The sequence below is a fragment of the Falco peregrinus genome, chromosome 8 (genome assembly GCF_023634155.1).
Source record: "Falco peregrinus isolate bFalPer1 chromosome 8, bFalPer1.pri, whole genome shotgun sequence".
Lineage (NCBI taxonomy): Eukaryota > Metazoa > Chordata > Aves > Falconiformes > Falconidae > Falco > Falco peregrinus.
In genome coordinates this window covers 25057616-25083946 of record NC_073728.1, presented here as the reverse complement: position 1 = coordinate 25083946, position 26331 = coordinate 25057616, and the positions used below count along the sequence as shown (strand labels likewise).

The window sequence follows — 26331 nt, the reverse complement described above, 5'->3', positions numbered from 1 at the left end:
ATTGTCTTTAAACACAACAGCTGAAAATATGTACTGAAAGGGTTAAGTCGGCATGAAAGAATTCATTTCCACTTTAATGACCTAGCCTTGCTGGGTTAGGACGATGGGGAACATGCTTCTGACTTGTACTCCTATTGCCAATTAACACCTCCTATAACAGGTTGCCTCAGCTAGTCATTGAAGCAGAGGCAGTAGAAATAGTTTACATGCAGCTTGTTTTTCACACTAGTTGTTTAATACTCACAAAATTAAACTATTAAAAGGTTCTTTCTTACCTTACTGGGAAAGAAATAAACACTATTGCAGTCAGTGTTTGCTTGTGTGTCCTATGTTCCCATTTAAATTATTTCAATTGCAAAAATGAAAAGTGGTAATGATTGTAGCACTTATCTTTTATACAGAAATACGTTGTTTGGTGCAATAAAGCTAAGATTTGCTCTACCACACTTTAGTTCATTGCCTTTTTTTTATTACAGTTGCCACTGCAAAACTGAGTTTCTTTGTTGAAACAGCTATGATTTCAAAAATCATGTTTTGTGTTATAAGCCTGACACCAGAGCAGTGTTTAAGATCCATTTAAACAATAAAAGTGTATCCATTTGTGGAATATTTCTCAGTTGCTTGTGAAATTAGTCGAGTCCACTTTCTATACGTATTTGAATAAATGTAAAATAGTACAAATGAAGAGCAGTGCTCTAAAATGACACTTTAGTTCACATTTAATCAGCAGGTATTTTAATAACATAATAAAATTGGCTAAATAATTGATACCAGTTCACACTAAGAGAAAGGTGGAGTAATATACCTAAAAGTGTTAACAAATTTGCTAAAAGGCCTGAGTAGATAACACTTCAAGGTGTTAGTTTTTATCCTGTTAGAATGGCAAATGCCTTTAACACTTCGTCAACAAGGGCTGCCCAGGTAAAGGGCTGCTTTGTATATTGGATCATCTCTCTAACTGCAACAGAAGTAATATCATGCATAATTTAATATCACAATGTTTTCTTCCGTTCATAACTTGAATGGGATTTTTCTACTACAAGTCTTACTGAAAAAAATCAAGCAAAAAAAAATGTATTTTAATAATGGTAACTTAATTTTCTCGATTAATGAAATAGAGATTCAGCCATTCAAAACAAAAAAAGTGGTTGGGTTATTACGAGATGGCTGGCCATGAGGCAGCTCATTTCACTGACTGACAGCATGTATAGTTGATTCAGATGAAATGTCAGTTTTCAGGAAGTAGCACAATAACAGTATTTTTTAGAACAGTTTTTGAATGTTCATGATTACTGGATCCTGCTTACGCAGGAATGTTTGGGAAAAAATGTTCAGTTTCCCAATCCCATTTTTCTCCACTTCCCTAAGAAATGATTCAATAAAGCCGTGGGCAGGCAGAACGGAGGCAGTATTCACTGCTCGGCAGCAAGATGGACAGTCTTAGAAACCTCTGTGCAGTGGGAGAACTGTCTGACCTTCTTTGAATACCATAATGTAACCAAAAATACCAGCATATCTTTTGCATTGCAGATACAAATGCTTTCTTCTTTGGGTTTCTGACACCAGTTAATTTAATTTGGTACTCTGCTTCGTGAGGATGGTGCTCCTTTGTTAAAGTTGGCAGGCACTGAAGTTTATGAACAGTGATAATAGCACATGCTGTGGAGGGTCAGTGTAAAATACTTTGCCTCCATGTAGAGATTAGCTAATAAAGTCTTTCTTCCTCTTTGCTTCATGAAAGAAATGCATAAAGTTCTGTGGAAGACTAGCAGAAACAGGCCAAAGAAATCTTCAAACATGTAACCCCATAGCTCCCACATACTGTGTAACTAGCACGCAGGAGCTGCGGCTGCCACTGCAAGGCTCTGTTAAGTTGTCTGTCATTTATGAAAAAGGAGGTGGTCAGAGATGGAGGTAAACTGGGTCCACTTTCCCAATGTCTTTTTTCAAATGGTGTTGTATAAAGTTGCCAAGTAAACTACTTGGAAGACGCAAGATTTATTCTGTTGGTTTTACCTGTTAAATCTTCAAAAGTTTTAGGTTAAGGATTTGGTAAACTTTGAGTTTATAGTTTTCTGTAGAAAGATAAGTGTGTGCCTATAGTATTTTATAGTATATTTTAATAGTATTTTATAGTATTTTATCTCTGGTAGAAAAATAACATGAACCTAAATCAGTTGTGGATGTAGATTCTGGACAGGCTTTGACTTATGGATCCTTTTCTCCTCAAAACTCCTGAATTGGTACATCAGAATAATTTCAGAACTCTTGAGCAGTTCATTCTAATCCATGTTCAAAACAAAGGAAGGAATTTTAGCATGAGAATTAATACACATAATTGGTACAGTGCAATGACTTGTTTCTTTTTCTCATAATTTAGCTAGTAATTATAACCTATAAGGAGAACAGAGCAGACTGATAGGAGATGGTGAGATCTTCATGGAAGAAGTATCCGTGACTGAGGAGATACTTAGTATGTGCTGTATTTTATAGGAAGACTGAGAATTAATAAACCTACGCTATATTTGCATTGTTTACTGCCATTTGCTAGTATTTAAGAGTTCAGGTAAATTGATTAAACTGTGTTAAAAGTTAAAGATAATCTTTAATATTTTTACTGTCTCGGGCATGTGCTTAAACAATGAAGTTTGCAGCTAGTATCTTCTAACGCTCTAGTGTAGTCATACATATATATTTAAACTTGCATTTAGTATGCAAAATTATTCACGGTGAATACTTTGGCTTTAAAAAAAAAAGATGCTAAGCAAGTTGGTTTACACCAATGAAGCATTCCTTTCTGAATTAACATTTCCTATGAAACAATGAAAATGACTTGTTGGCTATGGGTCCTGGCAGCTGGCAAGGAGAACTTTAATATAAGTTTTGAAAACAGAGACTGCTTTATCTTATAATATTAAATATTCCATCTTCTGGACCGTCATAAAGGTAAACGAGCATTTGAAAGCTCCAAGAAATATAGAAATAATAAAAGGAAAGATTAGCAATGAGTACGGTAGGGTAACACCCTGCTTTAGTTCCTACTTTTGCTTAAACTAAAGGTAATTTAGTTGCATTGTTAGAGAAACAAAATGTAATTCTGTTTGTCCCTCCCTGTAAGTGTTGAATCTACTGACTGATTGTAAAATGGGAAAGGTTAATGAAGAATAAACTTACAAGTTGTGAACATAGGTGTCTACATGGGGGACAGAGATGTGATAAAAGTGTTGGCTGCAGGCAGGGTGTCACTGCGATCTGCCATCTTAATGGATGTTGGAGATTCCATGTAGGAGAGCCTATTCAGGAGCCATACCATAATCTGTGGAATAAACTCCAGTTCAAGCTCCTGATTTTTGAGAAGCTAGTCTCAATGAAACATCAACATTAGCCTGCCAGAAATCACAGAACTACTTATGCTAATTTGGGGGAGATTATTTTTTTTAATGCTATTCTTTATTTTAAAAAATACTGAGCAGTGTAGTGGGATGCTTGCTTACAGTGAAATGTTAAACAAAATGTGGGGCAAATGTAGAATATGTATGGTGGTAACAGCGTGGATGCTATGGTTCTTTCTGAAGCAGGTTACTGTGTGTGTACTTCTACCTTCACTATAGACCCTCTCTGGTCTAGAACTGGTCGTAAATTGAAAGAGAGCTTTATGTATGGAGAAGTGGGTTGTTATCAAACTAAGAAGTTTTTTTAATTAAAACCCAACTCATCTGTGCTTTATTTTTAGCAGTGATTAAGTGGAAATACAAGTATTTGTGCTTTCCAAACTATTAAGATTTCTAAGTATAAAGAAGATTATTTAGAATAGACTTAAAGCAGGAGAGATACAGTTAAGAAGGTAAACTTAACATGTTTATGGATTAAAAAAACATAGTAACAGTATCAGAAAATGATTGGACATTTGACACTTTGTCATACAATTTAGTTGTAGTAAATTTGGAGTAAGTGATTCAGGTGCTCTGTGCATCTGGTTTGTGAAATGTTCTGAAGAACTGCTCGTAGAGTTTTCATCTTAAGTGTAGGGGTAACACTTCTCCACTGGACCATCTCACTGTTGGGCTGTGGCTAGTCAGGGAAATACTTGATGAAGAGGTGCGATTGATGAAAAATGGACATTCAGCAAGAATGTTATGGAAGGTGAAAAGTTAAACCTGCTGGAAGATTGCTGATGGGAAGGCCAAAGTGACAGAAGAATTAGCAATGAGTAGTAAAGTGAGGGACAACAAATACCAAGAGGTGATGGTCAGCAGTATCAGAGTTGGAAATAAAGTTTTCAGGGTGTTAGGAAGCAGCTGTGGTTGACACAGATCTGTGCATGTATGTGAGTTTCAAAATAAAAAGATTGAATTTAAAATACAAAGATTGATTCTGGAGCTAATAGAGAAGGAATTCATTGACATTGGGGGAAAAAAACCTCAGCTGGATTTTCTTACTGTCTTTAAAGTGTTCTGAAGACTAGATGATGTTTTTGTGTGTGTAAATGTAAAAGTATGCAGAAAGGACAGTTACTATTCAAATTCAACGTGCTGATTACTTAAGTTCCTGGTTTTATCTTCAGGAGGTGATGGCTTGTGTCAATTGGTATGTCTTTGTTTGATGTCATGTGGATGCATGTTGTACTGAATTTTACCACTCTAAATAGAAAAACTAAGAATTTACTCAAGATTTTTCTTTCTTTGCCCGATTTTGCTTACAACTGTAGAATCAAAGTTCTGAATATACAAAATGTTTGTGTAAAGGGACCATTTTTTCCCTCTCAACTTAATGTGGGGTATCTTTTTTTATCGTATTCCAGGGTTGCTTTGTTGTCCTTCTGAGTATACATCACTTAGTGCAGTAACCTTTTGTCTTTTCAGTGGAAATTTGTTGTATACAATTTGGTAATAAAGTAATGATTGTACTGTTAATTGGCTGTAATAAGGTATGCTGATACAGAATTCTGTATGTAAGAGCAATATGTCTCTTGTTCCTCGAGAAAGGGATGTTTAAGCTGCTGCCTCCTGTGTTTTTCATTTTCAACTGTACACAGAACCTGTTTCAACCAATCATTCACACCTGGGACAGTTGTGCTAATTTTTGAATAACTACTCATAAGGCAAAGAGCAAAGTATTTTGTTCACAGCTTTTCCACCTAGGGATCGGAGGTCCGTTTTTTCTCTCACTGTACCAGTGTATCTGCAAAGTACTCCCATAGCCTTTATCTGCAAGTCCTCTTTAGCTGAAAGCTGATGAAGCAAAGGGAAATTGCTGTTTGTGTTGGTGCCAGTTAATCATGCTAGCCCAGCAGCATTTACATTCACACCACTGCAAGAAACACATAGTTAATTGGAGAACTGGCCGTATTTTACAGCTGACGAAGGTTAGCATTGCAGCAAGGCTGACTAATGGGAACTTACCTGACTCTTAGCCTGCATGTCTTGTAGCAGGTTAGTACCCAGTGCACTACCTGCCAGTTTTTTATTTGACTGATTCTGGTAAGATTGCTCTTTAGATTGGTATGGTTTTGAGGTGGGTGGGGTAGACAGGGGGTGATGGCTAGGTGACTTGTATTACAGAGTAGTTTAGTGAAGGAAGGTGCTGTAAAGAAGTGTTTTGGTTTGCTTTTTTTTTTGGTTTGTTTATAAGAACTGCATCTAACACAAAGTCACAATTATATATGCATTTTTCTGTAAGTTTTGTAATGTGAAAAACAAAAGAAAATGTTTAGAAACAGCAGAATAACAATGGTAGAGAAAATAACTATTTATTCTTTTCATAGGGGCCACCAACAGATGCTCCTGCGGTCGATACAGCAGAACAGGTTTATATCTCTTCCCTTGCACTGCTGAAAGTAAGTGTTCTGTGTATACTGCATCTGTGTATAGTGCTGGAGAATAGAGCATCTGGCACCTATCCAAAGTTTATGACTCGTGCTGGTCAGACAAATTTTTAAAATAAATTGCTACTATTTGGAACGCTTAGAGTAAGAAACTTATTTTAATTACTCCTCTGGTTTTGGCTTCATTTTTACCATTTTATAGTTCCTTACCGTTTCCAAAAGTGCTGCAAGTTGCAAATTATCTATAGATCGACAAAGGCTGAAAGAACTATCCCAGGTCAAACTTGAACCTCAAACATACAGTGTCATTTGGTCTTAATTCCAGATGTTGAAGCATGGTCGTGCTGGTGTCCCAATGGAAGTTATGGGTCTGATGCTCGGGGAATTTGTTGATGATTACACTGTGAGAGTGATCGATGTTTTTGCAATGCCACAGTCGGGAACGGTGAGTTCTTTGCACCTAGACCTTGATAATTTTGTGTGCTGGTTTGTTTTTTTTCCTTATGGTAAACATTATTTAAAAGATTTTCCTGCTTTACCTCGTTTATGCAATCTTAAGGTATAACCTACTAGGTATAATTCAAACATCTCTAATGGATTTAAGGGTTTCAGTGAAAAAAAAAAAGTTAAAAAGATTTTTTGTTTTATTTTGTTAGCAAACACTAGTATGTAAGTGTGTATATGAATATATGGAGGTGTTATGTTTTTACGTAAGTATATATTGGTAAAACATCACTTACAAGACTTAGATAAATTGATAACTTTCAAGAACTCATTTACTGTGAGCCAGGGGAAGGTTTCAAAATGTAAAAAAATTTGATGAGTGTATCATGCCCTCAATTGTGATGGTGCTATAGATATACTTCAAACTTGCTCTCTTTGACAGATCTTAACGGTGGCATGTCTCTTAAATGATGTTTTTGTGATGTGAAAAAAAAGTGTGTATTTTAATTTTGACTAAGAATATTCATGTTTTGAAGAGATATTTTAAAGAGATGATGAGCCAATGGGTATAATTGGAATTTATGATGCTTTTTTTGTGCAGCTTGAATGGAATATTGTTCTCAAAATCAGCGCAGATCCCTTTCTAGCTCAGAGCTGCACATCAATGAAATAATTTAATTCTTTTGTCCTGAGTTTATTCTGTGCGTGTGCATAGTAGAAGTAGAATCTGCAAAAAGCCAGTATGTGATACTTATCTTGGATAAAACTTGTAGAGCTGAACTTGTGAGAAACAACAGACCAGAGTTTGCAGAACAAAAAGAGGAGGAAAAGATGAATTCCTATGCCTATTTAATCGTATTTAGTCATAGTAAAGCTAGCTTAAATAGCAATTCAGAAACTTCTTTCAGCATTTTAAAAATCATATTGAAATACATTTATAAAAATTGTATTATACATTTAAAGGTGTTCTGTCAAGTAGTTCTAAAATAGTTGGGTTGCCCTTTTAAACAGAGCTTAATTTTTGTTTGTGGGAAGTAAGAAGTTAAAAAATAATATTGCTTTATGTACAACTACTACGGTTTTTGTCTGTTCTCATCAGGGTGTCAGTGTGGAGGCAGTTGATCCTGTATTTCAAGCAAAAATGTTGGATATGCTGAAACAGACGGGAAGGTAAGTCACCCTAAAGAGGGCCGACAGTAACAAGTACTCCCTGTATGTTGTTTAGAAGAAGCAGCTGGCTTTCCGCAGAACTAGTGATCTAGGGGCTATTAATAAAGCTTAAAAAGAAAAAATTGGCCCAGAAATCAGGTGAGTAGCATAGCATTTAATTCAGTCCACCTCACGCATTTCATTTGTCAGGAGATTGTCACATTAAACTTGCAGCTTTGATCATTGCACAGAAAAATTGGAATGCTGCTCTATTTAGTATAGGCAGTTACTAGACAGTACCTGCTTAAAAGATTCATTCTTTGGTTTCTTTTAATTTTAAAAAATGTATAAATTTGTAGCTTATTTATGAGCAATTTTAATGAAAAGAAAGGGAAAAAAATTTTGTAAAAGATCCTAGTATTTAAAAAAAAATTTATTTCACTCCTACCTCTCAACAGTTGTCATCTGCTTGCTCAAATTCTTTTACTGTGGGAAAAACTTCAAAATTAATGTTAGCAAAAGGCTCAGCAGCTGAACAGAATAGTGCAAATTGCTTTTTGACTGAGTTCCTAGTTCTGCTGCTGGTTTAATTGATATTTAATCCTTTCCCACTGTTGGTTCCCGTTGTCCATATCTGAAATGGACTTTCTGCCGTGAAAATTCAACCCTCGACGCCAAAGGAGTTAAAGAGTAGATATTTACTCAAGTGCTGAAAGGGTAAAAACTGGTTCAGGGAAGGTGTGGTAACAGGGTGAAAAACTGAAAGCATGATCTACCACTGCTAATGTGCATCCCTTAATGATAGCCCTCTTTTGTCGCATTTATTCATGTCCATGTTTTCACCATACTATGGTGAGCAATTTAAATATTTCTGATGGTGTTTTTTTCACAGCTCATCCTAATTTATGCCCTGATACATTACTATTTCTTCTTGCGTTACGTGTTTTTATTTTTAACATAAAATCTCAATGTCCTCTTTGTTTCAGACCTGAGATGGTAGTTGGTTGGTATCACAGTCACCCTGGCTTTGGCTGTTGGTTGTCTGGTGTAGATATCAATACTCAGCAGAGCTTTGAAGCCTTATCAGAAAGAGCTGTTGCTGTGGTGGTGGATCCCATTCAGAGTGTAAAAGGAAAGGTATAGTAGGCTTCCTTTTTTTTTTTTTTAGGTACTTCGTAAGATTTATTGTAGAAGCACTGTAAATATCTGTAAGTTCTTCATTTCTGGAGGCCCATTCTGCATTAAGAAATAAATTTTAAAATTCTCATCGGAAACAAAAAGATCATTTTTAGTTTGTTCTGCATCTTGCATCAGTAGTCCTTAAACAGGCTGGAAGTCTTTGATATTGTCAGTACACTTAACCAATCATAATCCTCCCTTAATATTCTGCTATTCAGGTGTCACTCAACATGTTGGCAACTAATAATCCAAGTATACATTGTTTCAGATATTACATTTTAGCCACAAAATCTGAGATCAATTACTAACAGATTGGAATAGGTTCAGCCCCTTAACGTGGGTACTAACTGAGAAGGCATTGATTTATAGGCGTTGCATATGATGGCTTTTAGTATCATTTCTATTCCAAATGTTTTGGGCAATAAAACTTTACAGAAGACTTGGTATTAAGCGTTTGAGTTTGAGAAGGGTGCAGATAAATGATTAAGTATGTTAAATGATTATGAAAGGAGATTAACTTGCAAAGCATATTGGGTTATAGTTGTCCTTTGTTGAAATCTCTTTTGTTCTTGTTTAGTTCTCTTTTTATTTCTTTCTAGCCCCATATGCCATTTTCCTATTTCCTGCCTCATGACAGCAGGGAGCAGCTCTATTATCACCTTCACAGAGCTGTCTGCAAATGTGAGAGGCAATTCGATTTTGCTCAACCACAGGGAGAGTGGATTAGAAAAACTACAGAACGTACAGAAATTGGCTAGGTGGTTTACTGCTTTAAAATACTGCTGAGGTGTTTTGTTTGAGCATGCACTCCCATTGTATTGTAGAATAATTATTGAAATGCGTCATGGTATATATGGATGATATTAATGTAAATTTATAAATATTTAAAAAGTAAGTGTTCATCTTCTGTAAAGCTGTTGTATCCTATATCCTGTTAGACAGATTGTAATAAAGCAACCAAGCAATTCCACGAAGGGTTCCCTTAATTTCATAATAGAATATTCTGAAGCCACAGTTGCGTTTTCCGTTGTTGGGTTTTTTTTTTTTAATTCTGATTTTATAGCAAATTTGTTTATGTGACAGGCAATTGAAAAATTAATAGGTTCTGATTGTTAGGCAGCTATTAGACATCTGAATCAATTTTGCTCTCTTTTAAATTGCATAAAGAGTAGAAGAAAATCTAGGTAGTTTTTTTTGGGGGGGGAAATGATGCAGTAGAATATTTCATTACTCCTGACTTATTTTTTCTAGAACTTTCTCTTTTTGCTATTTCTTTTTTTCCCAGTCCAATAGAAATGTTGAAATAGAATTCTTTTTATTTTGTCAAAATACAATTTTGTAGGCTATACTAGTAATTAACAGAGACCTCACTAGCAATTAAATCTGTTAAGGAGAAAAGCCTCCCAGTAAATTACACTACTGTTATACCATGCTTGCTCACTAAGTGCCTTTTTTTTTTAAAAAAAATAATATTATTTTTGCGGCTGTTGTTTGACACAGATGTCATCTTTGAGGGTCTTTGTTCTCTTCAAGAAAATAATCTTTGGCATATTTATTTTGAATGTGAATAAATTTTTGTCCATCTAAACATTTGTCAATTACAGCTCTTCTTATGGCATTGCTGCCAGTACTTGAGATCACTGGAAGTCTTGTAATGTTTGTTTTTCATACATGTCTAGCTGCTACAGTCAGATTAAATTACATTCTCAAGTTTCACATTAAAAAAAAGTTTACATCTGTCATGTTTCTGGCAAGTGCATTCTTAAAAGCTTAGAAATAGAAAGAATCCCCCGAATTCTGAATTCCACTTCTAATTAAGTTATTGTCTTTGAGGATGAGATTGGGCTATGGAATGTGTGTGACTGTTATGATCCTGGTTGGCAAGATCACTTGTATTAAAAGGCATTTTGATTTTAGATGAACTGAGAACAGACGTATTAGAGCTCAGGGGGATTTCTTAGGTGAGCTTTGACTGCTTCACGTGCATGGCTGCCTTAGTATGGTGTCCAGTGCCTCTTCCTATGTTAGACAGCTTAAGCTTAGCCTGTTTCAGGGAGCTTGCTTTTTCTCAGCACCAGCAAAAGAACTACTTGTAGAGGTAATTTTGCTGATGTAACGGCCAGTGTACTGGTGGGCTTCTGCTTGTGTATGTAGTAATGTGCGTCCAAGATCATTATGCATTATACCTTTTTACTAGCATAACTGTCTGGCAAAAAACTGTAGTGAACATGTGGCATAGAAGATTTTAATGTGGTGTGTTTAGACTGAGATTAGATGTATTTAACAACAAAGTCCAAAATAACACATTAGCTAATTTTCAACCTGCCTCAGGGTGGGTCTGTGCCCATACAAATTGCTGTGGCTTATAGGCGGTGAAGCAGTCATGGTTGTGCTAGTGAAGAACAACTGGGGCAGAGGTTATTTTCTTGTGTCAGGAAGTTGAAATGAATCCTGATGAGGAGGCTTAGGTTCACCTGGGCTAGCTAAAGCATTAAAAAGCACTTTGCCCTGTCACTGGTAGTAAGCAAAAACTTGTTAACTTCTTTGTTAGCTGGCCTCATCTGGATACACATGTTCCAAACACCTAATTGAATGGGGAAGTATAATTGCGATTTAAAGATAAGAACACATATAATTCTCACCAGTTTAAAAAAAATAATAATGTCTTCTTAAAGCCAATGAGGAAAAATAAAAAGCCATATAAAATCCTTATTTAAAATAAAACTCTCATATAGATCTGTGGATTAAATGCCAACTGCTTTAACGACCATTTTAGGACTGGGATATTATAAATATAGTAGGGCACATGAAGGACAAGTAATTCTAAATACTGGTCTTATTACTTTACATACATATTCTTGCACATGCCGTATGCTTTCTCATGACTCTGTACCGTATATAGCGATTTTTAGGCTCATAATGTTCTGGCTGCCTGTAAAACAAACCCCCCAACAGATCAGTGAATTTTAACTGAAGGTTAATGTTATCAGAACCCAGAGAGAAAAGGTTTTGTTTTGGCTTTTCTGTGAATGAAGTCAAAGTAAACATGCTGAAATATGGCCAGTGGAGCAACTTGGCTAGTTGTTGCTTCATCTTGTAAGTTTATTACTTAGTAATAAACCTTTCTTTTACCCCCTCCAGTTTTCCAGTCTGTGCAATGGGAGTTGTAATATATATTTAGACTAGTCCACGGAAGCAGTAATTTCATTAAAGATCTGGAATAAAGCTAAATATTGACATTTCATATTTATTTCCAACATATATTTTGAAATGGCTGCACAGAGAACTGTATACCTTTGCCAAATGTTAAAAATAAAATTTTTTTTGGACCTTAACTTAGCAGCTGTTCCTCACCTCTTAAGGAAAAGATAACTACACTAAACCCATTGTAACATAGTATCTTTAACTTCACAAGCATTAACTTGCTGTGTTGCACTCGTATATATTAAATCAAGGAAAAAATGCTGTTTTCCTTTTTGACTTGTTCTAAACTTTAAATTTTTATTATAATAAATTCACCATTTAAAATGGTGTTTCTGAGGCAGTTCATTGGTTTCCCTTGATTAATAATTGGATATATATAATAAGGATCAGTAAAATATCCAAAATTGTCAGAAGTCCATTTTGTACATCTTAGAAGTTTGTTGGTGCCTGTGGTGTTTAGTAGGATATGTAGCAAAATCTCTTATTCATTCACACAGCAAAATTTCATGTTGTTATATCATAATTCTTCCTAGCATGGCACTGTCAGAAGTATTTGTAGGAAGATCTGTTGGTTTATGACAAAAATCTTTTGTTTTCATTGTTTGCTGAGAAAAAGACTTGTCTTTGCAATAACTTTTTATAAATTCTACTTTGCATGTTAATCACTTCCTGACAGATAAAAACAAATACGATATGCATCCTAATCTTGTGCTTAAACCATATCCCGCCACCTTCGTGAAGGAGGTTTTTGCTATGGTATTATATCCTTATCTTAATCTGATTCAAAGAGTACAAGGAGGAAAAAAACATGTTCATTCGAGTAGCCAGGTAAGTCAAAAAAATTCCAGTTGTAAATGGCCTCAGGAGATCGCCTAGTTCAACTGTGTGCAGAGCACAGCGTCAGCATTGGGTTCAGACCAGCTTGCTTAGGGTTTTGTCCACTTGAGTCTTGAGATGCAACAACCTCATGGGCATTCCTGTTCCAATACTTTATTATTCTTGCCGGTTGGTTGATGGTTATTTTTTTCCTCTTGTGTACAGTCAGCAGCTCCCCATTTCATTTAATTACTCCTGCCACATACATCATTGAAGAACTTTGTTCTGTGGTCCAAGTAACCTTTTCTGGAATTGGAAGGTTTGATACTTCAAAGAGTAGCCAGAATGAGGGCTTGTAGTCTAAAACCATTTTGTTCAAGCAGTTTCTTTTCAGTGGAAGTCGTAAATTGCTTTCTTGTGTTCGATTTATGAAATCTTTAGAATTTTATTCTAAAAGAAGTAACAAATGTGGTGAACTTTATCATTTGTTCTTTTACTCGTTTTTAAAGTGTGGGGAAAAAAATCTTAATCATGTTCTTAGAAGTCCCAAAGAGAAGCAGTTATACCAGGCGGCCTCAAACTTTTTAAACAGGGGGCCGGCACACAGATGCAGTGGCAGGCAGTCATCTGCGGCTGCTCGGTTTCCCCCCCGCAACCCCCAGTGGGGGGTTCTGTGAATACCGGGGGACGGATTGAGGACCCTGGGGGGCCGTATCCGGCCTGTGGGCTGTAGTTTGAGGACCCCTGAGTTATACTGTATGTTTGGGGGTGGGTGGGCTGGGGGTAAATACTATTTGTCCTAAAATAGCTATTATCTGGAGACAGAGAGAGAGAAAGATGCTGGTATTATCCTCCTTGTACAAATAGAGAGCTGAGCTGAGTTGCTGCTGAAGTTATATAGCAGAGTTGTGTCTGTCCAAAGCCAAGGTCATCCTGAGCAAGGTGAAAGTCTCAAAGTCCTTTTGAGCTGTTAACAAAGAAAAATAGTTATTTTTAAATGTTCACATTTCTATTTAGAATGATAAAGCATTCTACACCTGTCATTAAAGTGTGGTGGCTCAAATACTATACTTTGTAATTTTGTAGTATTCCAGCATGTTTTTAATTCTTATTTTGCTAATGAGATTTTGTCCATTTTTCATAATGGACAAAATGTATGTAGGCATAGGACAATATGATACTGCAAAATTAATGGATCATATAGTTGAACAGAGCTTTGTTTTTCATTTGCTGGATGACCTGTTCTGGTGACCTCTTCCATAAAACACTCCTCTTCCTCTTTTTTTTTTTTGCCTGCTGGTACTTCTAAATCTTGGTGACAACCTGTGTGTAATTAGATATTTATATGAGTAATATGGTTTTGTTAATACCTGATTTCAGGTTTTAACTCTTCAGAGAAATAGATGGCATTTTGTTGAGTGCTGATCATGAGAATAGTGATTTGCAAATAGTTTTGATCTCATCTGCTGCTTCTGCATTCTAATTTAGATTAAATTTTCTATACATACACTGAGTCTAGTGACTTACGTGGAGAAAGACAGCTGAACTCCTTTTCTGAGACAGTTTTTGTATTGCAAATCTTTCCAACTTATCAAGACAAATGTGGATGTGGATGGGTTTATGACTTGGTAATTACGTGATAGTTTAAAAGAGTGAAGCCAAAAGCAGACAGAGATTTAACAGTTACCCTTCTGAATGTTGGAATTACCATCTAGCCTCAAAAATTTTCTTGAGCTGAACATAAGTCTTACACTAGTTTTCTGAAAGATTGCATGTTTTCAGACCTCCACTCTTTTGTCAGAGTGGTATTATTTTTCCTTTGAAGCTGTCCTTTTTGCTTGTTTGTTTGAATCAACCACAGGATTTAGGAGATGGTGACTGTTTTTTAAGAAGGCAGAAAAAAAGCAATCCTTTTAAGTGAGATGTGTGGAGACGCTACTGTAATGCCTGAAATTTGAAATCTAAATTAGCCCCATTAAGAATTAAGTTTGTGAGAACTTTAAGTAGATTGGAGCTATCTAACAAGATGTTCTTTATATACCCAGCTCCCCCTCCCTGCTTCATGTATTTGTCTTAATAACCTTTACCTTAATAAATCTTCTCTAGATACAAGTGAATTCAACTGTCATTAGGGTACAGCTTGAAAGTATTAATTAAAAACAACTAAACAAAACAGTAAATTGGCTATATTGTCACTGCTGCTTTGGAGACAGGTGTTTTCATTGTGAACTGTTAGGAAGATAATATTTTACAAGAAAATGTGGTTTAAAACATGTGATACCTACAATTTTATGTCAGGATCTTTTATACCAGGAACAACTTTCATTGTTAGAACTGGCCTTGCTAACACTTTTCTATTGTAATGGGAAAAATTCTAAAATACAGGAGATAACTTCACAATGTGTAATTCTGTTTGAAATTCAAGGGTACATTTGTGTACATTTTGTATAATGTCTAGTACATTCCGATACTCTTACAGTACTGTGGTATTTCTTAACATTGACTGAACAGAGCGTTTGGTGCAGTAACCTGCATGTCAAAGACGAAAAACCCCCTAATTTGATCTGGGCAAGAACTGAGTTTTGATAGAAGCCTGATTTGGAGAATAAGAAAGTAGATGTGTTTGTGGTGGGCTTGATTACTGTTGATTCAATAAAGATTGATGTACTTTTTCCTGAAGAATCATATTTGTAAGAGATTATTGCATCTGCACTACCGTGTAGGTTACTCTGTGTTTTTAGTTCGGGATGTGTTTTTCTAAACCTAGACATAAACTACAGTTTATTGAACTGTTCTATTATTGCCAGTATATCACTGTTTTGTTTAAAACCCAGCATTTTTTAGAGTAGTTGCATATATTCAGAATAACATAATTTGTGTATTTTACTTTTTTTTAAATGGGATGACAAATCTGTTAATGCTGGCTTCTCAAATTTGTTATGCAACGTCTTTTGAACTTGCGCTGATTTAAGTGATGTATGTTTATGTACTAAACCATTTACATAGGTTACTTCAGTTCATGCCCTTCCCTTAAATAACAAAAGTTCCAAAAAGACTTTTTGTTGAAAAGTATTAAATGTTTAATTTCCTTTTTTCCATGGTAGATGTAGAATAGTCCATTTATCTTCATTAAGGCATATAGCTTTAAAACTTGTGGGTTTGCTATTTGGGAGTTATGGATGCGTGCCCTCACTTGTCAAAATAAATGTATTATGCTGTAGTTCTCTCCCCTCCCAGTATGGATATTCAAGTTGTACTGTGGATTTGACCGCAAGTAAGCAATTCTCTAAGGATAGAGAAGGAAAATGCACATACTCCTAGGAATATATTTTCTAGAGCTAAAATTGACATTTTATAAATAATTTCCATGTTGCAAACTTCAAACTCACAATCACGGCAATTCAGTGATATGCATTTGGCATGAGTCAGTTTCAGTTCTTAGTGCTTTTCATTGGAAATGGCATAAAAAGTAAGATTTCTTTGAATTTTTTATGTTGTGGGCTTGCAGGGGACAGAAGATGTTCTTCACTTGTAGTTGTCTAACCGTGCATGGCAGCATAAATAACGAAATGGTCATAAACCTGAGCTGCACTTCTTGGGTCACATGTTCCATTTCATTTTTAAAGCATCTAGAAACAAACTAAGCAGTTGATAACAGGTCAGTTGCAGGTGATAAAAGAGATTTTAGATGGGACATTACTTCTTTTTCCACACCTGGCATAACCACATTATATCCTTCACAGAGTTGTCTTTAAGCACTGGTATGTTTGTTCATAAACATATGGCATAAACAATACATCACTATTTGAATTCCAAGGACACAATACATTTTTAAAGGTAGTCACCGTATGCCATAGATTCTTCACTGGAAAAAATATTGATGTTACAAATGTTTTTAATTTAAACAAAAAAGGCTGAGTTATTTCTAACTGAAGTTTACCATTAAAATATAGTGGGTTTTGCAAAACAGAACTGTTTCTTTCAGTATTGCTTATAGATTTAATATTGGAAGGATTTAAGAATAAAGTGTGTAAAGTATCCTGGACATTCTCTTAATTTTTTTGTTGATGTTTTTGTAAAAAATACCCACAGAGTTACAAAGATTGTGTTAGAAAAAGTGGTAAAAGATACAATGGCATTCACACTCTCAGAAGAAGCTAAAATAAGTCTGGCTACTAAGGATCCTACATTTTCATCAAGCCATTATTTTTACTAACTATGCAGATTATGAAAGGCCCGATTTTTATGTAGTTAGCAATTGAGGAGTCCAGTGCTTCTCTCAGATTGTGAATTACTATGAATCATATTAATTATAGCTTTTCTCAAATGTATTAAGCACACTGAAGATAATTGTAAATTTTGTTTCTAGAGATACATTATGCAGGCTCAACTGTGGGTTGTTGACCCCAGGAAAATGCTTTAAAAATGCTGTATAGTTATTGTTTTTAAGATTATTATGCTTTTTGAAGCTAAGACAGATGTACAAAAAGATGCAGTTTTTATTTTGTATTGGCAGCTTCCAAATATTTAGTATCTATTTCCAAGAGCTGCAATTAGTAAAGCATCCATGGTACTGAAATCCACACATCCCACAAGCTAATTATATTTGCAAGGTCAGATTGAATACATATTTTCAGAAAAATAAAGGGTTATATAAATGTGTCTTCTACTTGGCTGTTATATCACAGTTTGTTGATCTGGAGTATAATGTGTACAATTCACAAATTTGTCTGATAACAGAAAGTGGTGTGTGATTGTGTTTATTTTACTAACCAGTATATTCACAGCAATCACTTCCAAATATCTCTCCAGTAAAGATGTGTTAATTACAAAACAGACAAGGTCTTCTATTATATTAAAGCTACTAACAAGAAGACAGCAGGAATCACACATGTAAATAGCATCATCAACCCCTATTTTAGTCCTCTGTTTTGATCTGTGAGTTGCGCATAGACCAAAGGTGCTATTAAAGACTCAGTATATGAAATAGGCAGCATTATATGAACAAAATTTATTCAACAAGAAAACAGACCTTTAACATGAATTTAACAAGCCTGAGAAATTATAAACTCTCATATGCTGCAGATTCATGCAGTGATAATAAACAAAAAAGGAAAGTAAGAGGTTTCCTTAAGCTAGCCAAACTGCTAATGGTTTTGTTATAAGCTGTCTGCTGTTGAAATGACCTCTGAGAAGTCTGAAGACACTTATACTGGGAAAAATTAAATGGTCAGAGTGGTTAAAGAGTTGCACTATGGAAGTGCAGTCAAAAAAAATATTCTGCCTTTGTATTTCTGGAAAATAGGCCAATGCATCGACTTCTGTTTTAACTTTTTTATGTCTTTACAGAAAGAGAATTTAGCAGGAAGCTTGGAAACTAGTTTTTGCTAAACCAGTGCATACTGCATTAGGTAATTTAAGTACAATGAAAGCTTAAAATTCTGGGATGAGAAATACTGAATGCTTACAACAAAAATCTAAGTAACTGAGTGTGGGGTTTTGTGCTGCTTTTAATTAATCTTTAGAGGTTCTTTGTTCAAAATGCTGTGTCTAAAGTTTCTGTCATAGAATACGGGGTGACCATGTTGCTGTCATCTGATTGCATCATGCTGTACTTCAAAATACACAAATGTAGAGAGGAGACTTCAGCTTGTACACACCTCCAAGTGCTCACCAGGGCTTTTTATTGAATCTTACTGTGGCATAATTAACACCTACTTCACCCATTGCTCATTAGTACACTGGACATTAATGAGTCTATTTATTTTGATATAATCCTCTAAAGGAGGGACTGATTTGTGCTCGGTGTGAAAAAAGCAATTATATTTCATAGAAATGAATATGTAGGATTTATTGTTGTATTTATGTTTTTATTGCGTATTAGATCTAAATTTAGCCTCCAGGTTGTTGAGTATGTTAGTTTCTTTAAGATGGTTGCTATAGTGATGGCAGTAAATTCCTTTAATCTTAGTGTAGTTAAAGTATTTAGTTACCATTCGTCGTCACAGTGCAACTGAGATGAGAAATATGCACACGCATACTTTTTGTACCTCTCTGAGATTGTAGAAATTGCAATTTTATTCCTTTTAAAAGCATAATATTTGTGAACTTAATATTTCATACCACTTTCTATTAGATTGGTATTTGTTCCATTTAGGAAATACTTGCATTTCATTCCTTCAGGAGAACAGATAGAGAAGACATTCCTTTCCTGCACAGGTAAAGTGAAGGAAATCCTGAAACGTAAAGAAAATTAACTTCTGGTCAGAATTAAGATGGTAGAGTAATACTCAGTATCACTCAGAAATATTTTAGCAGCTAGTTCTCAATGGATAAATTTTAATGTGAAATTTATCCAAACATAACCTTGAGAATACCAACTGAAATGTTGAATTTATTATCAAAACCAAGTTTAATTGTTTTTTTATTGTGGGTTTTCTTCTTATTTTACATTACTCAAGTCCTAAAACAAATACATGCTGGACTGCCATTTGTATTTGGATAAGCTCAACATTGTATAGCAAAGTTCTGACTTAAACTTGAATCTGGAAGCATGGCTGTTCGTTATAAAGCAGCTCCTTGTGATTATAGTTACTGCCAAGTTCATGTTTCTTGCTCCTCCGGATAAATTTGTATTTGCTTGGGATTTTTTTTCTCCTTACCTAGCTAGTATCTGGAGAGCCTGTGCTGTCTAATTCTTTTGCTTTGCTTGACTTTTTAATTTATACTGCCTGTTTGTTATGGTCAGGCATTTCCAGGTGTTCATAAATCAGAGCATCTGGTTAAAATGGAATGCAGAGAGATACATAAAAAAACTTGTCACAAGTGTTTTGAGATGGGGAGAAATCTGATAGTGATAAAAAAGGAAAAAAATACAGTAATTTTGTATGTTACCACAAAGAATGTATGGATATATGCAAACTATTCCCGATCTTTTTCAGAATTAAGGTTTTTTACATGCAGTTCCTTTTTTTATAGCATTAGTATCAGATGGCATGTTTCTGCATATTAAGTCTGAATTGTGTTTTGTTCCTATTATTGTTCAGAAAAAATTGTCACTGTTAACTAACTCACTTTGAGTCACAACCTAGCATTTTTAATAAAGAAGTGGGGTTTTTAACATTTTCTGCACGCAGTTTTAAGACATAACTTATGTAGATGGGTCTGGCCAGTCAACCGAGAGTCCAGGTAATGGCCCGTAGTGGCACAGAGTCACTCAACACGACTGAAATAGTTGGGTCTCAATAGTAAATACAACAGGTGATAAGTTACTAGGCTTTTTCAGTTTACACTTGGCTTGGTTTTTTTTTTGTTATAAGTACTTTCCAGTTAATTTTATGTCCACAGGAATGACCACTATGTTCATATTGTACTCCTAAGAAATTGCATATATATTTAATTATTTGTGTAAATGGAGAGGAAAATGCTAGAACGAGGTGGGAGACTGGGATGTTGCTTTCTCTTCAGCCTTTCTGTGACAGTGGTTGATTCCTTGGTTGTTCAACATAAAAGATTTGGTTCGGATCTGATTCCTCAAAATACCAAACAAGCCATATAAATGCATTTGTTGTTGTGCAATCCGTAGTGTGGAGAGGAAGAGAATAAAAATTACTAGAAAAGCTGTTAAAAGGACATTTAAACCATTTAGTTTAATAAAATAGAATAACTTCAAACATATGCAGACAAGCTGCCTGCAAAGTATGCCTGGCTCTGCTTCTGTGGATGCACGGGCTGTATGTCCACTGGTCCAAGTAAAAGACTGGGGCCTAATCGAGAAATCTTGTCTTGCAGTTATGACTCTGTAATGGTGAGTACCTAGTAAGAGTGAGTTTGAGCGTGGTGTTGGTATGTTCTCCATTCTGCTTCACCTCATATAGGTGTTGGATGGGGGGGGGGGGAACGGGACGGGACGACACAGGTTTGTATGAGGTCGTGAAATCTTATTTCCAAACATTTTCGTAGAGAAATTTAGCACAGGAAAGACTAAAAATCGGTGACTCTTTTACTTTATTTGCAATGAAATAGCACTGAATACTACCTACCGTGTACCTTTAAATCATAAATGACCTTGGTTTTCTTTTACTCTATTTTTTACTCTTGAGCGTGACACTGACAAGGACTTTTTAATCCATCAGACAGTTTATAGACCCTTTCGTAGTCACAAGAAGCAAAAAGCATCTGACTAGAAGGGAATACATGGGGCAAGTTCCTTGCTGGCTATAATTTTGTTGTCATTTCAAGTATTGTGGTAGTATAATTGATGTGACAGGACTGGGCTTTAGTCTTGGTCCCTTAGCTTGTGCTCACTTTCAGTTTTAGTCTCTCTCTGTCATTCATTTTGATGGGATAAGATTTAGGTGACAAACATATGCATACCTTTGAAGCTGAGGGTAAGTGTACATAAAAAATGTTATATGATGATATCATGTATATAAAACTTAGAGCTCCATAGAAAAGGTAGTAATTGGTGTCACCTTACAATACAAGGTAGTGTAGTGAGCTGATAGCATAGCCAGCAGGAGGCTTTTTTTTATTAATATTATAATTAAATGATTTTCTGGATAAAGGCCAAAACCAGATGAGACTTGATTGTGCCTTGTCCGCTGTTGCTTGGTGGTATTAGTTGCATTTTCTAAAAAGAATTGACTTGACATCTTGTTTTTACAGGTTGTTATTGATGCCTTCAGATTGATCAATGCTAATATGATGGTCTTGGGACACGAACCAAGACAAACAACTTCAAATCTGGGTCACTTAAACAAGCCGTCTATCCAGGTAAACCCAGTGTTGATAGTCCTGTAAATGGCAAGGTTTTGCAATCCCCAATTGCAATTTTGGGAAAGGTACCTAAACACAGTAAGCTACAAATTGTTTATTGTTCTCTCTGTAGCATGCTTCTGTATGCATTTATAATTGATGTGATTCATCAATGAGTTAGATATGTGAAGGGTTTAAAACTGAGCCCTAAATTAGCTACCTAAGTGTGAATGCATGTATAATATATACCGCAAAGGTTAAAGTACAGATTTATGGAAATACAAACTTAAAGTGACAATTGATGGCATAGTATGTGATGCAAGATAGGTACTGTTATCAGTACTGCAATTAAAAAAACGCTGCTTATTAACATATCTCCTTTCCTAAAGATAAATTGTTTTGAAGCAAATTATGGAAAAAGTTCCATCTTTATTAATAATCTTGACTTTCTACTATATGCTTATGTGAGTTCTTGCTTAATATGTAATCTAGATTTAACCTTGTATTCTGTCTCAAATAACTGATCTCTGATTTTTATATAATGCTGTAATTTGCTGAATAAAATGGTGGAGTAGGAAAGTCGATGGATAAATGTTTCATTGGCTTCAACTGTAATGTTTCTTTTGAGTATGTTGTCTTACATTTCTGTGCAAGCATTTGTGAAACAAAGGGTTCAGTTTGATCTCTGAAGCTGACTTGTGCTAGTAAAGCAAAAATGTTGGTCTTTGATGAAGCAAACCTTTATTTTGAGAAACAGCTTCTGTCCTGAAACAAGTATCCTCTGGAGTAATTAGTGCTTTTATCTGTGTCATTCTTCTGCCTCAATGTTTTTTCCTTTTTCTCTCCAGAAAACTTTTTTCCCTTACTATGTATTCTAAAAGGCATGTGTACTTGAAACTGTGAAGCCTGATTCCTGCTCTTTTGATCCATTTCTTGAACAATAAAAGTAGTATTTTCTAGATAAACATCCAAGAAAAAGACTGTATGCTAGTCATAGTAGAACTGAAATAAGGGCTAAACTTCTGCTGTAAGAGAGCTGTCCTTTGCGAGTCACTGGATCACCCTACCCCTATCTTTCAAAAGATCAGTTGTTTTTTATTACTAATGCATTGAAACCCTTTACTAGTGATAAAAATGCTAGCCAAAGAAATCTGGCAATTAAAGAGGGTCTGCTTCAGGAGGTTGTTGTGGTTTACTTTTGATTTTTTGAATCAGTAAAAACTGGAGGCTGTAACAAGGGAATATGAAATAAGCAGCTAATACTCTTGATTGGATATATAGGCAAGCCAATACTTGCATGTTTCAGGGCTTTTCTAACAGAGCTTTTCTGGACTATTTGTAATGACCTCCCTTGTAAACCTCTGTAGTATTGTTCAACTTCATTATTTTAAGATCACGGTCTACAGCATGGCATGTTTTGGCCATGGGAGGTTTGGGTTTCTGATGTTAGAGTGGGTATTTTTTGTTTGTGTTAGTTTTTTGCAAGCTGGCAGTGAGTTGTTGCAAATGTCGCTGTTAAGCTAAAAATCATAGTTTAAAATTATGCTCTGTTCTTAAAACTGAAAGGGCTCTTGCAGCATTGTTTTGCTTTTATTCTAAGCTTGTGAATAAAATTCTGACCCAGTTGAGGCTAGCAACAAACTTAATAATTGGTTTCAGCTGGGCTAGAAGCAGAACTTTAAGACATTCCTTAAAATCTCAGGAATAATAGTAGTATGTGGCTTGACTTCATTCCTTTTTTGGTGATTTTTCTTGTGCTCCCTTATCAACAGCTTTTTTTTATTTGCTCTTTGTGCATCTAATTTGTAAAGCTTGTGGGAACAAAATGCACAGAGAACAAGTTTTGCTTTTAAATTGTTTTATGGGTTTCAATTTAACCTGTTGCAGTGGCTAAATTGCAATTACTGTTCAGGTTTGAAGTGAAATGGTTGTTTACCTTTTAGATTTGTCTGCTCTTTTAAAGAGTGGCTTTGGAAGGGGAAAGGAAAGAGAGAGGATAGTGGGGGAAGGCAAAGATATTTGTCAAATTTTAGGAGCTTTAGAAAACTCCCTAAATATCTGCAACTTTAAACACAAACCCCACAACCTGATCTGCAGTCATTTTGAGTGGGGTAAGAAAATGGCAGTGGAAGCTACTTATTGCTAATAGTTTCAACCATAAATTACTTTATTGATGGTAAAACCTGTGTTCTACAATTTTAATTACAATGTGGCACAATTAATGGTTATCTTGAATGGCTGGTTCTTGTAAATGTAACCATTCAAGTAGTTTTTTATTTTTGTGTATATTTGCAGAATAAATCTGTTTGAAATGTATATATGAGAACATTTTCAGCTTTCATACAGATAATTTTGGAATTAAGTTGTATAAGATACAAATACACATTCATTCTGTGTAGCTTTAAAGAATATATTTAAACATAAATAGGTGGAATGATTAAAACAGGAAATATTTACAAGCAATTCTGCATATTTTATATATGATTTATCATATCTCATTTCCAAATGTATACATCATATGTAAACTTTTACTTGAAAAATAGACAATTTTAGTTGTGATGAGAATTTATCATAGAATTTTTCTTAACCCCACACACCCCTCAAATATTAATCCAACTCTCCTTTAAGTCATAAATGTAAACCAAAAATAATGTAATGCACATGAGCAAAAGAGAAGATGCACGCATATAGATGTCAACCTAATCTCAGTCGATCAGATTGTGACATAGAAGTTTAAGGACAAATTTGCAAAGGGCGCAATTATAATGAGAAATACTTTTTTTTTTTCCATTTAAACTTAAAAAAGAAAATTAGCTTAATATCCAAGGTTGCTTTGATGCACATAGTCTAACCAATATCTGACATGTTTAATCGCTGCTTCAGCTGCTGTCTGTATTGTACCTTAGAGAATGAACTTGGGAATGGCAGCAGTGGTTGTAAATAAATAAATAGCCAACACTGGTTTTTTTAATAACATAAAAAGCCTTATATTTTAATAGAAGTGGTAAGCAAATCTATTGAGAGAGGAAGGATTTGAGAGAAATATGTTTGTGCATATGTATCGGTCAAATGTTTGCAGGCAGTTACCACTTTTTCCCATGAAAGTTGTGACTGTGTGAGAACATCTGTGGTTTAGAAATAGAAAGTATAACTGTCAGTTAATGAACGCTGAAAGAGAAACAGCAACAGGTGTATTTAATTGATACTTACTTACAGTCTCTGTGTGTTTGTTTCTTTGTGTTTTTCTTTTGTTTAAGTAATGTTTTAAGATGGCTGTATTTAAATGAACTCTCCTTTTCTAATATTTCTTCGTTTCAGTGGTGGGTGATTTTTATGCAAAATTTTTCCTGAATTTTACAGGCACTAATTCATGGGCTAAACAGACATTACTACTCCATTACCATCAACTACAGGAAGAATGAACTAGAACAAAAGGTAATTGTTTTAGCTTTTGTTCAGAGGGAAATAACCACTATACAAACTATGTAAGATTTGTGAGAATATTCTCATTTCAACTGCTGGTAATTTCGGTAGTTGTTGTAACTCTCCTGGAGTAGACAGATTCTCTTCCAGAAAGTACTTAGATGTGTACTCATGATGGTGAAACCTTCCAAACCGACATTCTAATATTCAGATGAATAGTTTGACAACATTTTTGTCCACATGTTTTATGCAAAGTCCTCATGCTGTTCTCTGCACTTAGCAGGTTTGTGCAAAGTTTCAAGTTTTCAGTGATAAAGCTGAAAGACATACACCTAGACTAGATTTTCTCAAGATGGAATTCCTGAGGCTAGAAGACCACATTTTCCAAAACGGAATTGTATAACCAAGGAATTTCAAGTTTTTATCGGCTATATCACTTTGACAGAAGGTTCTTCCAGTTGGTATGAATGGAGCTCCCCAGGACTTCACTGAATATCAGTGTCCTGCATTTACAGAAAAAAATCCTGTTTCCGTTACTGACTTCAAATATTGTCAGTTTCTTTGGTATCAGACTTCCTCAGTTACAAGTGAGTTCTAGCTTGACAGTCTCAACCAGGAAAAACAAACAGAAGAAAAAGACTTATTTATCACCTACAGAAGTTAATTCTTGAAAAGCCATAGTCTTGTCAGTTTACCTCTGTATGTTCATGGCCTTGTTAGGATTATAAATTGATCTCAGAGTTGAAGTTTATGATGAAATGGTAATTTTGACTTCTAGAGGGCTAGAAGAAGCAATTAAAAAGAACAGTTTTGAATAATGGAAGAATGTACATGCAAATCAGGGAATTGAAAAGAATTTGTGAAATGCATAACCCTTTTTAGGATGATATCAGACTTTCAAGGCTTCACTGTTACTGAGAAAAGTAACTAATTCAGCATAAAGCACCTCTCTCAGGACATGTCTGTGAAGCCTCCAGAGGTTATTGTTCCCATTCAAATATAACAGTGTGGTCAATGTAGTCTTTTCAGAAGGTCCAAGTATGTATTTTCTTTAACTGTTTTACATATGTATGTTACTGCCTTTGCAAGTAGGAGAATAATCTTGACCAATTTAAGGAAACTTTCATCTGTGAGGCAGCAGCTATCTCCACACATCTTTCATAAGGCAGGTTCATATGTATCTCAAACCCCCTTCATGGTGGTGGTGATCTGTTATCTCCATCTGTACTAACAACAGTATGTGCTTCATGTATTAGATGAGGAGCCCATCACACCAAACTGTAATTTTACAATCCAGATAGCCTAGCTAAAATGTCCATATGCAGTTTGCCTACAACTCCTTCTGTCAGTAACTAAGATCTTGTTAATACAAATTATGACACAAACTTTCAACTCGGTTTGTGTGTTCCAAAGCCAGGTTTCTTTGGAAGCTGTGCATGGGATGAAATGGGCACTTTTCCTCAGGTGATAGCAATTCTGGGTTCTCAAAGATGTCTGTAGTGAATGTTTGCAAATTGAAGGCAAGCTCAAACTGT

At 35.2% G+C, this 26331-nt stretch overlaps 1 protein-coding gene across 3 annotated transcripts in view; it reads left to right on the top strand.

The window, feature by feature from the left end:
* The window catches only part of PSMD14 (proteasome 26S subunit, non-ATPase 14), a 48920-nt gene that overhangs the window by 17738 nt on the left and 4851 nt on the right, over positions 1 to 26331 (top strand). For all 3 annotated transcript variants that reach the window (XM_055811844.1, XM_055811845.1, XM_027782299.2), the window contains 6 exons: positions 5765 to 5836; positions 6150 to 6269; positions 7368 to 7438; positions 8404 to 8554; positions 21284 to 21391; positions 24734 to 24808. In XM_055811844.1, coding sequence (XP_055667819.1) covers positions 5765 to 5836; positions 6150 to 6269; positions 7368 to 7438; positions 8404 to 8554; positions 21284 to 21391; positions 24734 to 24808 — 597 coding nt within the window. The remainder of the gene's footprint in view (positions 1 to 5764; positions 5837 to 6149; positions 6270 to 7367; positions 7439 to 8403; positions 8555 to 21283; positions 21392 to 24733; positions 24809 to 26331) is intronic.